General features: G+C 36.7%; 1 protein-coding gene across 1 annotated transcript; it reads right to left on the reverse strand.

Annotated features, from left to right (window-relative positions):
- Nucleotides 1-743: 743 nt before the first annotated feature.
- LOC145781222 (uncharacterized) lies at nt 744-2,407 on the reverse strand. Its single transcript, XM_082593000.1, has 3 exons — nt 1,843-2,407; nt 811-1,665; nt 744-764 (listed from the first exon to the last, which is right to left on the reverse strand). Exons 1-3 carry the CDS (start codon nt 2,092-2,094, stop codon nt 744-746), a joined length of 1,128 nt encoding a protein of 375 aa, XP_082449126.1. The 5' UTR covers nt 2,095-2,407.
- Nucleotides 2,408-18,390: the final 15,983 nt, after the last annotated feature.

Below are 18,390 nucleotides of genomic sequence, written 5' to 3' on the forward strand. Positions count from 1 at the left end.
ATGCTCCTCAGCAGTAGTGCCACTGACAAGAATGTCGTCTAGGTAGACTGCAACCCCTGGAAGGTCGGCTGTAAGGTCGTCCATGATCTTCTGAAAATAACCTGGAGCAGAAGATATGCCAAAAGGTAAAACATTTTGTAAAAGTACGCCACGGTGAGTGCTTAATGCAAGTCGTTTTCGACTGTCAGGACCAAGTCGAATCTGATTGTAGGCATCAGCCAAGTCTATCTTGCTGAAACCGTACCCACCACCCAACTTTTGCATTAAGTCTTCTGGTAAGGGTAACGGGTGACGATGGGTCTCCAGGGAAGGGTTCACCGTGACTGAATAATCGCCACAAATGCGTAACTTGGCCTTCGCTCCTGAAGAGTTTGAAGGCTTACGGACTGGAACAACCGGTGTGCCCCAATCGCAAAACTGAACTGGTGTCCATACACCACGTGCAATGCCCGAATCATAGGCTTGTGCTAAGTCCTCCTTTAGCGCGAAAGGTACAGGCCTAGGTTTTAGAAAAACAGGTTTAGCATCAGACTTAAAATCTATGTCTAGTTCATAATCTCGTAAGCACCCGAGTTCAGGCTTAAAAACATCTTTGAACTCGTCACATAAGAGGGAGCATGCTTTCTCCAGACTCTTATCAGGCTTGTCGTATGACTGGATACTCTGTAAAGTAGAACAGTTAGACAGAAGGAATTTATCGATAGAAATCCCTAAAGACGAGATTGCATCACGACCTAGCAAGTTTAGTCCTTTGACTGTCGTGACTACAAAAGGAATATTATCTGACCTTCCCGTGGAAGGACAAGTTACCTGGGCCGTGAAAGAACCCGTGATTGGTACTAGATGCTTGGTAGCAGATTGGAACTGCGACACTGGTGCTTGCAATTGAGGTGCGCCTACCCGAGTCCAGACGTCGCTGGAAAGGAAATTTCCATTTGTAGCAGTGTCCAGTTCTAAGTGTGTGGTTACCGAATTAATGGAGATCGGTACTTCCAACTTTGAATTTCGAGGTTTTCTGCAAGAACTAGAAAGCATGTTAATTTCCTTAATACAATTTACCTTAGAAGGTTTGAACTGTCTAGCTTTCTTTCGACAAACACTCTGTAAGTGTCCCGTAATATTGCAGAAATGGCAAGTGGCTTTCTTAAACCTACAGTCATTGGCGTTGTGGTTGGAATTACCACAGCGATAGCATTCTTTATTTTTAGAAGAAAAGAAAGTACCTGTAAGTTGCCTAGTTTTTGGAGGTTTGCTGATGGTCCTTACTTTCGCAACTGGTGCTGGTGGAGTGCCGTAAACAGTTTCTTTGGCCACCTTGGCTGCCTCTTCGGTTTCTGATGCAACCTCCACCGCACGTTTGAAAGTAAGTTCATCAGCTCTGATTTTGAATAACGCCTTAAGCACCGCCTCGTTACCTATTGAACAAATAAAACGAGTACGTAAAGCTTCGTCCAATGGATTTGAAATGGACGAGAAGTCACAGGTGGCAGCTGCCTGGCGTATGCGGATGGCTAGTTCTTGAGCTGTTTCACCGGGCTTGCGCTTCATTTCGCTCCAGAAACGGAATCGCTCCCTCACGATGAAGCGTTTTGGGTCGAATTGTTGAGCCATGTAATTTGTAATTTCCGTCATGGTGAGATCGTTGACTTCTTTTGGGTTTGTTTCCTGCGCAGCCAAATTTGTTAACATTTTGTAGATTGTAGGTGATTGATTGGTGAGAAAAACCTGCGGCATTTTGTCTTGTGCGACTGAATGTGCTGCTACAAAGGTGTTAAACCTCTTCCAATAGTCTGCCCACAGTTCAGTGGTGGCATCAAACGTTACGAACTTAGGTAAAGATACCTGTTGTTGTATTGTTGTTGGTTGTGGTCTTGAAGTTTGGGCTCGTATTTCTCGTAGTTGTTCAAGGTGGCGCTTTTCTTGGTTGGCAATTTGATCTTGATGACGTTGTTCTTGTTCTTGGTGACGTTGTACTTGTTCTTGGTGACGTTGTACTTGTTCTTGGTGACGTTCTTCTTGCCTGGCAATTTGCTCCTTCGTCTGGCGTTCTTGGTTGGCAATTTGTTGTTGCAGGACTTCGATCAGTTTCTCCATGTTTCTAAAATCCTGTAGAAATTCTGTAAAGAATCCTGCCGGCGACGCCAGTTAAATGTCTGTTGTATTTCCAGACGTTTAATATAAAATAAACAATAATAATTGTAGCGATAGCCAACCAAGTGAGAAAACCATTTACCTCTTGTTACTTACTGATTCAGTGTATAAAATCAACGCAATATATAGTAAGAAAGAAACGCAAAACAATCAACTAAGGAACGTGGTACAGAACGCTCAATTGATTACACGCGCAGTGCGGTGGTAATCAATTCCAACGTCTGTACCAGAAAACGCTGAACGGTGATTATGTAGTGACGCTGGTCACGAGTTACATATATTCAACGTAGATGACGACTATAACAGCTACGTTTGCTAGGTTTGCGAAGTTTGCTAGGTTTGCTACATTTAAAGACGGCCCTTTGAAGTACCTGGCGAAGGAAAGTTTACGTAAGTCAGCACTCTTATGATTGCATCACGTGATGCAATCATAATAAATTCCGGAAATAAATTCCGCAAACATTTTTCCGCAGTTTTCGCAAACATTTTTCTGCAGTCTTCGCTAACCTTTACCCTAACTATAGAGTAATCTATGCTCTAGCCCTCGCTGATCGCAGTTTCCGCAAACAATTTTCCGCAGTTTTCGCTTACCCTAACTCTAACCCATAGGCGCCGACTTTTATTTTTGCACGGGGTGGCGGATAGCACAATATAGCAACCTAAAAACTTCCTTGATCGTGCTAATGCCTTTTGGCAGTGGCACACTTTCGTTTCGTTCAGATGTTTGGTCACTTTCATGCTGGATGAAATCCTGACTAGACGCAACAAAAAATGACTCAATGGAGGGCTGCAATTTTGAACGCTTTTTCGTTGGCATCTTTAAGCTGAATAAAACTGGAAGGTCGGCAAAACTTTTACTGGACGACTTTTCGTAATTTTTTCTATGATGTAACAAGCAACTCTTATGTCAGACCAATAAATTCCCGCCTCACAGTTTGTCACGCATTGACACGCAATATTACTGCATGAAGTAGATAACAAAGTAGAAATTAAAGCATGAAGTAGATGACAGTACACTCCAATTGAAATCGGAAAATAATTTAAAATGCAAAATCTTGAGTAATTGAAAAAGGTTGCTTTTATTATTGGGAATTGGCAGGGGGTGTAGCTTTCCTCGAATAGAATCATGTAAACGTGTAAATTTGCAGAACGTTAAAACTGCTACATTACTAAGTTCACTTTTTAAATAAAACTTCAAAAGTTTCAAAAACTGCATTTTATTTAGTGAAATTTGAAAATAGATATTCATTTAGGGGGTGGAGCCAGGGATTCATACTATAGGGATCGCCAACTCGGCTGGAAATCCGACAATCGGAGTGTAAAAGTGTTGCCAGATAAATTTTATATTTTTAGAAAAAAATATTATTTTGGCATTTTGTAAAGTAGTAGTTGCCCAAAACTTGCCCGTAAATAAATATTTTAAAACTAATCTAAAGTAATTTTATTCTTCACAAATCAAACTATCATATTTTTGGCAAATTTAACCTCTCTTGTACATAAAACATATAACTTGAAAAATAATTACCGGCTTCAACACTTAAAACATGAAGCTCTTTATTCCTGAGGTGTATTTTTAAGTTTCTCAATTTTTTTTTTCTTAACTGGTTAGTATAATTTTTTTTAAACCTGCAAGTTTTATTTAAGTTTTGCACATAAATTCAGCACATTCTTATTGCAAAGTAACACAACTGCAAACTACTTTAACTCAATCTTGTGCAACTTTAAACGTCAGGTTAGTTTTAAACGGACAAGCTTTGGGCGACCACTAATCTTTAAAAATGCCAAAATAACATTTTTTCTAAAAATATAAAAATATCTGGCAACACTTTTACACTCCGATTGTCGGATTTCCAGCCGAGTTGGCGATCCCTATACTATGAATCCCTGGGTGGAGCTATCAATCATCGAGATAATTTTATTTCCAAGTATTTTATAGCTGTCATAATTTATAGTGATAATATTATGAGCAGTTTAAAATTTTTCAAAAAAGATTTTTGAGGGAGGCAATGGAAAGATCGTATTTTATTGATTAATAAATCCCATTGTAAACCTAACAAATGTAAGAATGACTTATGACAAGTAACAAATAAAACGATCCCAACAACAACAAGGAAAAAACTCGTAGCCACGTGTTGCGTAATCTTCACGTAGCTTGCTTGATGTTACACGAGTATCATGCTTGTGACAAAAACAATCATTTTCTTCGCAATACTGTATTGGTTCACCTCTTGCTTTACGTTGACTTGAAGCGAAAACCAATGATCAAAAAAAGATTTAAATGTCCGTTCGAATTACATTTATTTGCAGTAAGTAATGTAACCTAAACGGGGTGGCTGCCACCCCGCCACAGCGGTTATGGGGTGGCGTGGCCACCCCGTAAGTCGGCGCCAGTGCTCTAACCATAGAGTAATCTATGCTCTAACACTAACCCTCGCTGATCGCAGTTTCCGCAAACATTTTTCCGCAGTTTCCGCTAACCCTAACCCTGGAGTTTGTTTCAAATTGTTTGGGGAAACTCCGATCAGCGACTTCGGCTTTGTGCTATTAAACTGCGATCAGCGACTTCAGCTTTTTTTTAATTTTTTCTCTTGATCTTTTCAGGGTACGAACTGACTGTACGAATGGTTCAAGGTACGAACTAAGTTGCACCCGTCTACGCCGCAAGTATGCCGAGTAGAATTTGCGACGTATAGTTCAGTTCAGTTTATTTTTGTTGGCGAAAAAGAAAGACACAAAAAGCAAAAACACAATAAACACAAATAATTCGCACAACAAAGATGGCAGCGAAAGACCAAAAGGTCACCAAAGTCAGCTGCCACCCAAACATTTAAACAAAAGACCCAAAATTAAGAACATTAACACATACGGTATATAATATATAGCACAATACCAGCACTTTAATTTGTAAAAATTAACAATGGAATTAACAATACATTAACAATGGAATAACACAGGGCAACATAAAAAAACATTGTGTAGAGAAATAAGCGGATGATACGTTTCAGGAGTGATCATTGTACAAATTCTTTAATAAACATTTATATTTAAATTTAAAAACATTGTAAGACTTTTCTTTTATTTCTTTTGGTACTTGATTCCATAGTTTCACTCCATTAAAACATAGCATCTTCTTACCAGAGTTTGACGTTGTAGAAGGCAAATATAAATCATTTTTTTGGTTCTGACGGGTTTTATGATGGTGAATTTCATTTACAAAAATAAAGCAGCCAGCAAAGGCCCGGGGCAGCATTTTGTGCACATATTTGTACATAAATTTTGCAGTTTCTAATTTAATAATATCGTCAATTCTGAGCACATTAAATTGGTGATAAAGAACAGTTGTATTTGTTGACCTCGGCAAAAATAAGCAGGATCGAATGAACTTGTTTTGTAACACTTGTAGTGGAGCAAGCAATGTAGAGTTTGCTCGTCCCCAATTTATAATCGAGTATTGGATCTTGGATTGCAACAAAGCATGATATAAAGCCCGTAATACTGTTAAAGGGGCAATGTATCTCAGCTTAAATGCTATGCCGCAGGCCTTGCAAGCTGCTTTCTAAGATTAATAATATGACTATCCCATGTCAATCGCTCATCCAAAGTTACACCTAGATAGTTTATACATTTCTTCCTTTTGATGGATCGGCCACTGATGGACAGACTAAAACTTTCTGCTGCACTTTTTTTGTTGCAGAGGATCATATAAGTAGTTTTACTATAATGTAATGAAAGTTTATTGGATTTCATCCACACATCAATTTTTTCTATTTCTCTATTGACATTTTTTTGGAGAGATGACAGGCATTTATCTGACATATATGAAAGTTTGAGTCATCAGCAAAAAGTGTAGTTGAAAAAGAAGATGCATTTGGAAGATCATTCACATAAAGAAGAAAAAGCAAGGGACCAAGGATTGACCCCTGTGGGACACCACATTTAACAACATTGAAATTAGAATTCTTACCGTTAATTTTTGTACTTTGCATTCTATTTGTTAGATAAGATGTTAAAACGTTTAAAAACTTGCCACGAAAGTCATAATGATGAAGTTTTTTTAAAAGTATGCCATGATCAACTGTATCGAAGGCTTTACTTAAATCAACAAAAACCGAGCATGTGTATTTATGACCATTCAAGTTAGAAAGTAAATCATCATAAATTTTTGTCAATGCTAAGCTTGTTGAATCATTTTCACAAAAACCATGTTGAGCTGGGGTTAAAATATTATATTTGTCAATAAAATTCATCATCCGTTTATATAGAATTTTTTCGAAAATTTTGGCAAAAGTTGGCAATAAAGAAATTGGTCGCAAATCTGTAAAGTGTAAAGGTGAACTAACTTTTGGTACAGGTATTATCAGACTCTTTTTGAGTACATCAGGAAAGATTTCTTGCAAGACACATTTATTCAGTACTTTTGTTAAAAAAGGGCATATAATTACATTAGCCATTTTGATAAATTTAGAAGGTATTTCAAAAATGCCTGAAGCTTTATTTGCTTTGAGGCTCCGTTTAGCATCAGATACTTCTATCTCATTTATATCAGGAAAGCCAAAAGAAGAACATTTTCTGTTTAACATGAATGATTCAAAATTTACATTTGAATTTGGAATTTTAGCTGCCATTGAAGTTCCAATATTTGTGAAGTAATTATTTAATAAATTAATGAATTCATTAGAATCTGTTTTATAGCTTTTATCAGTTATAGTCATAGTTGAAGGAAGCTTTTTATTATTCGAATTTCTTTTCCCCTCTATCATCTCATGAATGATCTTCCATGTTTTCTTGGAGTCACTTTTTGTTTCTTTAAACTTTTTTTTATAATGTTGATTTTTCAGTGATTGTTTCAAATGATTCAGCTTATTGCAATATGCTTTGTATTTCCTCTTTGCTGATTCATTTTTATGTTTTATCCAATATCTAAATAGTCTGTTTTTTGTTTTAATAGATTTATGAACGCCTTTTGTTATCCATGGTTTGTTAGAGAGCTTAATTTCAGTTCTCGACATGTTTCTAAGTGGTATACGTACATCTCTGCAAACTTATAGGCTATGTACCTGGCATAAACATTGTAAGAGATCTCAATACTAACAACAACAAACTGAAATCACTTCATCAAATTTTAAGGTTGGATGCATTAAACAGCAAACTTTCAAGTGGTTGATTGAGCCAATTTTCTGATTGGGTAATCGAGAATTGAATGTATTCAAAAGAATGGCCAGGCACTTCCTTTTGAAGCAACATCCTCGGTTCGACTTGAACAGTCTCCTAAGTGCCGAATTTTCTATGTTCCCTTTGAATTGATAGTTTTGATTGCTGTTTGTTTTTTGGGTTTTGTGGCCATGCTAACTACAGACATAGCCTATTCCATAGCCTACTAGCCTATATGATCTATTCAGGCACGTTTTAAACCTTTCAAGGCTTTGCCACCTTTTCCCGTTCATTAACGCGCTGGTACTGGTAGGTCTATAATTCTATATCGACTATTGTAGATAGTAGTATCTTTTTCGTCCAAGACTCGTTAATGACGAAAAATAAAATGATAGATTGATCATACTAATCAGTGCAAAGCAAAAATGACAAATCTTTCCATATAACTAGTGTTGCCAGACGCTTTTGGATTTCCAAAGCAAGCACACTAGCACAGTACCAAAATCTAGCTCAACTTTATTTCTGCAAGAGTAGGCTATCATAACCGATGAGATCTTTACTAAATGATCAGTTTGTATTTTTTCCAGTGTTCCTTATGTCGTACACAATCCCAAAGTGTTCTTGGTTGGCTGATTGATTTATTTTGCTGAAAATTAGATAAATATGTCATTCGTCCATTATTTATATGGTAGGCTAACATTTAATAACACAAAAAGTACGTAGCTAAAAATCATCTAAAATATGCAAAAAGACTGTATTTGTTGACTACTACTCAAACTATCAGTTTCCATTATACAGTGGTTACGCGCTCGGCTCAAGATCACGCGGCGCTGGTTCGACTCTCGGGGTGCGCGTTTGAGCAGCGCATTTCAAGACTGCTCTCCTTTCAGCAGCACCTATAGTGAATGGAATAATTTCCCGACAACAACACTTCAACCACAGACTGTGCTTCATTCAACAATCGGAAAACTTCACTCTCCCAATCTTGGTATCCGGCCCTGCGTCAAGACTCAAGAGCCTCTACAAGTAGCCTATGCGAAATTACCAGGAATAACCTATGAAGGCTTTGTCAGTCCGAGGATAAAGATTCAAAACCAACCAACCAAAAAAACATTCAAATTTTAAGCTTCACGTTAGCATAGCCTGTGTATACAGGATGAGCATAGATAAGAGCTTACTTTTATGGCAGTCTTACATTGCAATAGCCCATTAGCGTATGACGCAGGGGCTCAAGTTGTCAACCTCCACGTGGTGAGCCCTGGATTCGACTAATGACAACAAACCGACAAGTCAAACGAGAGAAGAAGAAGCGTATGACGCAGAAAACAATAAATGCTATTGTGAAGGATCCAGTCAGGGATATCTAAAGAAGGGGATACGAAGGCTTTTATTACGTCTGACAATAGAAGAGCTTTTATTTATCGTAAATAATCTGTGTTTATCGTAAAATGACAATTGGCACCGATAGTAATTTAATAAATCTTGTTATGATAACTTGCTTTGCGCTATTAGCATCAGGCCTGGATATTCACTGCATGCTCATGGTTGCTTGTTAATTCAACTAGGCTACCTATATATTTGCTTTACATCTAGCCTACTGCAAACAGTGATGGGCATTATCGGCGATAAATTTTTATCGCTTATCGTTATCGCTCAATTATTTTTTCAGTTATCGTTTATCGCTAAAGGCAATATTTAATTATCGCCGATAAATTTTATTTTGGATCAACACACAAGTGGAAAGACCATCAAAAGTAATATTTTTACTAGCCACCTAGTTAATGAAACTAAAATTGAAACCAGCAGTTCTTCTTCAGTGCCTGAAGTGTGTGTGCACAAGTCGTTGTCCCCTCCCCCTGCAGCGACGGCCCTGACAACACAATAATTTTTAGAGTTGCAAATTGCAATGCAATGAAATGCATGCAACAATTCAAAGTAACACATCACTGAAACAAGTCATTGCGAAATATGATATTGCTTGAAGCATTTGACATGCAGACCGACATCACATTTTTTGCATCTTGTAGTAGTTTTTGCATGACAATAGGCGCATCGAGTTGCGTGGTAAAATTATGCTAAATACAGTATAACCTTTCTCATTTACCTATGCGACATAGCCTACCTCAATCAAATATTTTTATTCCCACTATAATACAGTGCCTATATTGTAATTCTCAACTCAACTCAGCGTTCTGCCATTGCTTTAATGATAGTGTTCACAAAGAAAACAAAAAATTATTTGAAATTATCAGTAAATCACGATAATTATGTTATTGTTCTAAAACAAACACGACTAATTTGACAAGCTTGATGGATTTCACAGTATGTACAATTGTACATTGCACATTTTTACTACCAATAACGCTTAAGATTAGGCCTACTGAAAAATTTTCAAGCATTTTGCGTTTTTTGGAATTTTTTCAACTATTGCTGACTTTGCTGTTAACAGCCCTTTAAGCTGAAAGCAAAATACAAAGTTTGGAATTTTTTATGGTATTTTCATTTGATTTAATTATCTTGCCTACTGCACGTAAGCGGCAGTGTAACTCAATTGATAAAAGCATCCAACTGGTATCTGAAGGTATAATTATAAGCATGGCGATTACCTCAATGATTTGATTCTGGATCAAGAGGTTGAAGATTCGATACCCACTGCCGCTGTTGCGATTCTATTCATAAAAAAAGTTTTGTCCCTTTGCAGTAGGCTATATCATGTTCGATTATTCGTCATGTTGATGAAAACAGTTCGTGCTGCATGGGATGGGGCAGCGCTAGTCAAGAAAAAAAAAATTTATCGTCATCGGCGATAATTTATCGTTATCGCTTAACTTTTTTTTGATTTATCTTTATCGCTTTAGGTATTTTTCGCTTATCGATTATATCGTTATCGCTTAACTAAAAAATGAGTTATCGCGCCCAACACTGACTGCAAAGGCTTTGTTAAAAAAAAACAGCTTACTGGTAACTTTTCAACTGTCTTTGTAAACAAGTATTCTTTAAATCTGCTCTACGTAACATTTGCTAACTGTCTTCTGTAGCTCATTATAGCCTACCAGCTGCACTACAAAACTTTCTACGATTTTAAAAAGAACCACATGTTTAAAGCACTGCAAACTAACGCCCTGGTAGTGTCATGAGAATAAGGCAATCGCTGCGAGCCTTCATACCCCCTTCTCTAGATATCCCTGGATCCAGTGAAATAAGTTGACGGCGTCAGTGTCAGCACGAATTGCCTAAAAACATTATGGCGTAAAGTAGCCTACTGCGTCAGCTCTTAAAGAAATTGACGGCGTCAGCGGTAATTTCTAGCGCTATTTTAGCCAGGGTCTCACAAAACGGAACTATTTCAACCAAGTTTAGGCTAAAATAGCTATAAATAAAGACATAGCCGTACGAGACCAAATCATTTTGGAGGGGCAGAACGTAAATTTGCCCAAATCTGCACGCTTTTATAGAAATTGCCCAAATATAGTGTATGCGGTGCATGATAATAGTGAAAAACTAACAGTTAAATAGACCATGATCAGATAATTTTATATTTTTTTGTTGCCCAAATCTAAACGATACAGTTATGTATATGGGAAAAATTAATGAATTTGTTCATTTTGGGGAAACTGCCTCCCGCTAATTTGGGCAGTTGCATAAACAGACTAATCAGTTTCATCAAATAATTTCATGTTTTCAGCTGCCCAAATCAGCACGATGCATTTTTGAAAATTAATAAAATTAGCTATATAGCAAATTTTGCGTTTTGATTTGGGCAGTTTCACAAAAGTATTAGAGACATATTTTGGTGGCTGCCCAAATTGGCATGATGCAGTTGGTTAAATGCATTTCGTACTACAGTTTGATCACCATGCAATACAATACAATGCAATACAATACGGGTGTGCCAAATAAAAAATTTACGGCACATTTCTTGTGCAAATAAGAGGCTGTACTAGTGTACTTATAGTTTGATAGGTAAAAGATATTAATTTATAGTTTTTCTTAATTCATACAATTTTGTAGCTTTTCATATAGCAATTTTTGCCCTAATAATTGCAAGATTTTGCCCGAATTTGCGACGTTTTGAAACAACAGGGGGCGGCTGCCCCCCTGGCTCGTACGGCTATGAATAAAGAACAGGTTTTATATTTTGAGACTGAAGTGTAATTAGCTGCTTTAGCTTAATAGTTATTTCCTTGTAGAAACACAAGAATTTCAAAACGTTTGTCTGATAATCTGCTGCGTTTGGGACGCATAATGCCCTTTCCAAGTGAAAACATGCGTTCCACAGCAGCGCTGAATGGTACTGGTGTGTTGTATTTCAAAAACAAGTCTTGAAAACGTTTACTCAGAAATGTACCACAGTTCCAAGCGTGCTGTGATGGTTTAGCATAGGCTATATAAATCTTTTAACCCTTTAAAGTACATAAGAGATTGAGACTATTTTTTTTACATTGAACATTGTATTTTAACTGTTGGCAGGTAATTTAACAACAATTAAAAAAAACTTTCACAAAATATGTTTAGTTTTTACCTTACGACATGTAACATATATGTTACATTGTGCTTCAAGGGTAATTTTTTTTTCAGTATTGCATTGTATAGCTTGGTGTAAATGAAGATAAACACAACAAAAGAAAACTGTAGTTTCATGAGATATATTCACAGTTGTATGCACAAATCAAGCAGGGCCAGATTTAGCTGATGGGGGGCCCGGGGCACTTTTAGATTGAGGGGCCCCCATGCAAAAATTTTGCGCCTACAGCGGAAAAAACCACCTCTATGTCTACAATAGTATTAATCCTGCACTGCACAGCATTTTGCAGAGACTTCAAAGGCTGAAAGAAAAAAAATAATAACACAAAATCACATTTTGTCCATGTAGAGGGGCCCTACAAAAGTCGGGGGGCCAGGGCACCTGCACCCTCTGCCCCCCCCCCATAAATCTGGGCCTGAAATCAAGTAAAACAGTTTTATTCAATAAACAGGAATATCTATTCCATGTCGTGATGATGAAGATTACGGTACTTGATATGTGCAACACAATCAAAAGCGATGAAACAAAATCTAGAACTTTGCATCATCGGAAGAGCATAAAAAGTTCAATGCCATGGCTAAATTTTATGCCTGCGCATTAAAGTCGGCACTGTGAAATAGACCTCCCCAATCCCCGGAATTTCTTTTGTTTTCATCTATATTGTGACTTTTCTGCATGGGTTTTCAATGCTGATTTCAAAAATATGCATAAAATTTTTTTTCAATCTACGTCTGGGAAGTTATTCGCTGTTGCTTAGCAACAACTTTTCATAAAAATGACAAAAATTCCCTTTAAAACCCCTTTACTTTTAACTTAGTATGCTCATATCTAGATTATCTGAAAGCATTTCTTTTGCTGAAGAATTTAAAAAAAAAAATGTTAAAATTGGACAATCGGTACCAGAGTTATGACCGTTTAAGTACCCAGATTACGCATGACTGATTTTTGTTAATTTATTGCCAAATGATACTAGAAAAATGGTGAAAGTTGCTGTCAAGGGGTTTTTGGGGGTAAGGAGTTCAAAAAATATATTAAAAAGTGTCTCAGAGCAACAGAAAAAAAGTTATTAAAAAATTGACACAAACAGTCATGCATGAATGATTTTGTCGCAGTCGCTTCATTCCTACAACGAGATGTATTCCTTAGGCACCACAAACGTTAAATGCCTGGAGTCATATACGGTATAACGTGGAACCGATCGTCTCAATGTAGCTAACATCTGGGTACCCATTGCACTTGATGTAAGAATACACGCTTCATTGCTCGGAAAGAGCTCTGATCAAGTGCAAGATGGTCACGGTCCGCCACAATTTCAATAGCATCTCTCACCCAGCATAATGTAGTCTATGTATCTAAATCATGTGGCAAAAAATGGATTAAGTCAGCTGAACTTAACGATAACCTTCTGTAATGCATTTCAGGTTTCACTATTGATCAGTTAGCATTTTCTACTTGTATCTTGTATGATTATATAACGTATTGTATACACTTCTACTGTCCAATATTCCGAGTGTATTCATGTATCCATCATAGAGCTGAGGAGGAGTAAAATGAACAATGGTGGTTTGCTAGGTAATTTGCAGCCTTTAAAACATTTTAAGGAAGGACAATTTAGACCAACTACTGGAGATGTTCTTCAGAAATACATATATCATCTTCAATTAAATCCTTGTAACCACCAGAGTGGGAAGCTTGCAGCTTGGGATACAGCAGTATGTTTAGCAAAAGTATGGCAGCCTGCTTGCATTCCACTGATGACAAAACAAAATATCCAAAACAAAATTATTCGTTTGGTTGATGAATACAAGAAATACAAACATGCCGAAAAGGAATCTGAACTGCCTTAATTAAATTTCGAGAAACACTGACAACACGATTTATGATATCTGCTAAGAATGCCGAAAATCTTATTAACAAAAACAAAACATTGCTACCAGAAGATAAGCAGAAGATATACAGTTTCTTATATTACTTGAAACAAACCAACCAGCATCTCTTGGACCCCTTGATAGAAAGAGGTTGAAACGCTTCAAGAATTATGCATTGAAGAATCGAATAAAGGTAATAAAGTATGATATATGTTTATTCCCAGTATGCTTAACAGCCTAATGATTTTTAAAGTAACATACCTATTAATTTTTGATACGGATGCATAAACAAGACGTTTTTTCAGATAAATGCAGAGTCTCAGCCATCTACCTCAGGACTTACTCGACCTCAGGACTTACTCAGCCTTACTCTCCTCATCATCTTCTGATGTCATCTTCCCAATAAATTAAGTCGAATCTGCACTGAGAATCTGCATTTATCTGTAAAAATGTCTTGTTGTATACACAGTAGAAGTGTATACAATACGTTATATAATCATACAAGATACAAGTAGAAAATGCTAACTGATCAATAGTGAAACCTGAAATGCATTACAGAAGGTTATCGTTAAGTTCAGCTGACTTAATCCATTTTTTGCCACATGATTTAGATACATAGACTACATTATGCTGGGTGAGAGATGCTATTGAAATTGTGGCGGACCGTGACCATCTTGCACTTGATCAGAGCTCTTTCCGAGCAATGAAGCGTGTATTCTAACATCAAGTGCAATGGGTACCCAGATGTTAGCTACATTGAGATGATCGGTTCCACGTTAGGCTATACTGTATATGACTCCAGGCATTTAACGTTTGTGGTGCCTAAGGAATACATCTCGTTGTAGGAATGAAGCGACTGCGACAAAATCATTCATGCATGACTGTTTGTGTCAATTTTTTAATAACTTTTTTTCTGTTGCTCTGAGACACTTTTTAATATATTTTTTGAACTCCTTATCCCCAAAAACCCCTTGACAGCAACTTTCACTGTTTTTCTAGTATTATTTGGCAATAAGTTAACAAAAATCAGTCATGCGTGACTGCGTAATCTGGGTACTTAAACGGTCATAACTCTGGTACCGATTGTCCAATTTTAGTATATATTTTTTTTAATTCTTCAGCAAAAGAAATGCTTTCAGATAATCTAGATATCAGCATACTAAGCTAAAAGTAAAAGGGTTTTAAAGGGGATTTTTGTCATTTTTATGAAAAGTTGTTGCTAAGCAATAGCGAATAACTTCCCAGAAGTTGACCGAAAAAAAATTTTATGCATATTTTTGAAATCAACATTGAAAACCCATGCAGAAAAGTCACAATATAGATGAAAACAAAAGAAAGTCCGGGGATTGGGGAGGTCTACTGTGAAAGACCTGAAAGCAATTGCGGTCTTTCAAAAAGCAAAGATGAACGTTACATTCCACACATTTATTGTTGGTGAGGTTTTGTAGCTTCCTGCGGGTGCAAACTTTGCACCGTTGACGCTTTTCAGCCTTTTCCATTGTGTGCCCAACAACATTAGCACTGCTTGTATATCTTGCCCGTTTTTCTGTTAGTATGGCTGTTGAAAGAGAAGCTCACTTCCTGCTACTAAACTTTCCAATCAAGGAACGGGCTACACTTCTGCGAAAGTCTTTGGAAGTAAGAAGGTGATTTTCATCTTCTTCCTTCATCAATTTGGTGTAAACAATATACGAGTTGTTTATTGCAATGTCAATAAGGTCATGGACTATTCTGAGATAGTATTTGTGTTTTGATCGATGGTCGAATTGGCATGTTACCTTTTTTTGATCCATGATATCCACTCCCCCCATGTGGCTATTGTATTTTTTTACAACAGCAGGACAGCCTACTGTTTCCCTTGTGCTGGAACCTTTTTTTCTTTTTGTTTTTTTAAGGAGTGGATAGGCAGAAACAAAGTTTGAAAGCATATTTACTGGTTTACTGTCCATCCATTTGACAAAATGTATGTCATTTGATTCAAAAGCCATCACATCTCCAGTTTTAATGGTCTTATCCTGTGGAACTTGTGGTGGCTTTGGCAGATGTTTTCGATTTGCTCGTACAGTTCCTGCACATAATACATCTCTTTCCAATAACTTGTATTGCAGCAATGGGGAATTGAAAAAATTGTCGATATACACCTCACACTTCAAATCTTTAATATTTTCAGTCAGTTCAAGAACCACTCCTTCTCCAAGTCCATATTCAATTTGACCACTTTTCTTCCCAGTGTACAAATTGTAGTCAAACAAATAGCCAGTTTTAGCACAGCATCAACACCACATTTTGAAACCCCATGCAATCGGCTTGCCCTTTACATACTGCCGAAGTATGTTGTGGCCTTTGAATTTGATCATGTGTTCATCAATAGACTGACATTTTGTTGGACCCACTGCCGCAATAAAGGCAAGTTTAAAATGGTCTAAAACAGGTCGAACTTTGAAAGCTCTATCATGAGATGAATCAGATGGTTGTCTCATTAGCTCATTGTCATTGAAATGCAGAAAAGCACGAATTTCTTCAAACTGTCGCAAAGTCATGACGTTTGAAACATATCGAACTCCAAGATCACTTTCAGTTAAACAGTAATCTCTCAGACATGAGTTTTTGTGATATCCCATCACAATAGTCATTCCAAAAAAAGCTTTCAGTTCATCTGCTTCAATATTGAAAACATGACCTTTTTGATGACTGTAAAGAACTGTCTGTGGAATTACTATCTCAGCAATTAATTTACTGAAATTAGCAACTTCATCAAAAATTTCAAGTGGAGTGGCAGAAGATGTTACTGATGCAAGCACTTCTCCATATTCAAAATTAATCTCCGTGTCATTGGTATCAGGTTGAATAGTTGCATTGTTGAATTCTTCCAAACAAACTTTAAGTTTTTGTGGGATGAAGTACAATCAGTGGTGTTTACTAAAGGTACTTGAGTTTGGATTTGGGATGGTGTGGGTGGTTCAATGGTTACTTCAACTGGTTCGAAATCATTACCATTGTGAAGGCGGTTACTGTCTATTGCATTAATGTCATCTTCTAAAAATTGGATGTCTTCTTCATCAAGCTCTAAAGCATCTTCGCAGTCACTGTTGTCGCAAAATAGTAGTTGTTTCACTTCATCTTCATTTAGTTGAAAGTGCTTTGTCCTCTTCGATGATGTCATATCAAATAGTATATTATGCACACAATATTAGCTTATCATGAAAAATAAAAACAACATGCAATTAACAAAATATGCCATATAGTAGCTAATTTGTACTTGCTGGATAAATTATTTCACATAAGCAATGCAATTGTATTTACTGAACATATTATACATGACCAATACGTTTATTTTACATGAACTTAAGTTTTTTAAAGCTATATATGACAGTTTAATCCATCGTACAATAGGCCTAGTTGTATAAACTAGTAGAAAACAACAACACAATTGTTCAAATCAAGCAAAATTGCAGTTAAAAGTCTAAGCAAACAATAAAAGTCAAGAAAAAAAAATCTAAACTGATTTGTGAAGCTAGTTACAGCAACCGTTCAAGATTGCTGATTAGTTACCCTTGAAGCACAATGTAACACATATGTTACATCATGTAGAATCTCATTATTTTGCATCTTCCTCTTATTTTATCAAAACAAAAACTTGTGATACGTAATTTAAAAGATGTTTTCATACAATTTGCAAAAAAAAAAGTTAAAAATACATTTTTAGACAAAAGAAAATTAGGTTTCAAATTCCTAAAAATTTTGCACTCAAACTCCACAAAAGTTTTCAACTCCAAACATGGGAAAATAAAAAGTGTTTCCAACCAAATAAAAAAAAATAGTTAAATTATGCCTTAAATATGTTCCAAGAAGTCACAAAACCATCAAAAGAGTAGTACATAAAATGATATTTGAAGATGAAGTCATGTAACATATATGTTACATTGTGCTTCAAAGGGTTCGAGGTCCACTGCATCAACATCGCTCTTTTCAAGGGCATAGAGCTCTTGAAATAAAGTATCTTCAACCTCCGCGATGACATAGGCTTACATTGATTTTTCGCTTTCTCTCTCTGATCCCTCGTTCTCGATACTGCTCACAATATGAGTGATCACCCTTTGGCGAACTTCTTCCGCTTGTATTCCAGGTAGCCATTCCAACCAACGCGAAATCGGTTAATTCGGATGAGTCGCGCTGGCCAGAATACATTGTGAAACTCTCATTGTGAAACGAGATTTTCCATGAAAACAAAAATTGAAGCATAGCACTTGACGCTTAAAATCGGCAAAAAAGTTGACGGCGCTATCACTTCCGTGCTAGCCTCAGTGTCAACAAAAAGTTGACGCTATCAACGCACAACACTGGAAGGATCCAAGTAGAGTCTACTATTAAAAGTGCTCAATGCCAAGCAAAGCGAATTAGCCTAGATCAAATGCAGTTAGTAGCCTATTCACTAAAAACCTTAGCTGACTCTTTTACCCTAATTGACATTAAAAAATATGAAAAACACAAAATGTAAGTTGGCTTTGGAATTGTTTTTCAAGGTCTTGCAACCTTGTCACTTCAATGATGAAGATTTGTGGCCTTGGGTTTTGTGGCCGTGCGAACTATTGATATATAGCCTACTACATAATTTTTCATTCAGGCACGTTTTAAACCTTTTAAGGTTTTGCCACCTTTTCCCGTTCATTAATAATAATAATAATCATGCTTTTA

The sequence above is a fragment of the Aplidium turbinatum genome, chromosome 12, assembly GCF_918807975.1.
Source record: "Aplidium turbinatum chromosome 12, kaAplTurb1.1, whole genome shotgun sequence".
Taxonomy (NCBI): domain Eukaryota; kingdom Metazoa; phylum Chordata; class Ascidiacea; order Aplousobranchia; family Polyclinidae; genus Aplidium; species Aplidium turbinatum.

Bases quoted from the DNA above. Each gene is read 5' to 3' on its own strand.
- LOC145781222 (XM_082593000.1), bottom strand. From the start codon at position 2,094: ATGGAGAAACTGATCGAAGTCCTGCAACAACAAATTGCCAACCAAGAA. The intron at 1,666-1,842 runs GTATCTTTACCT...TTGGCTGCGCAG, and splicing joins CAACAACAATACAACAACAG to GAAACAAACCCAAAAGAAGT. The intron at 765-810 runs GTAACTTGTCCT...TTCCTTTTGTAG, and splicing joins CGGGTTCTTTCACGGCCCAG to TCACGACAGTCAAAGGACTA.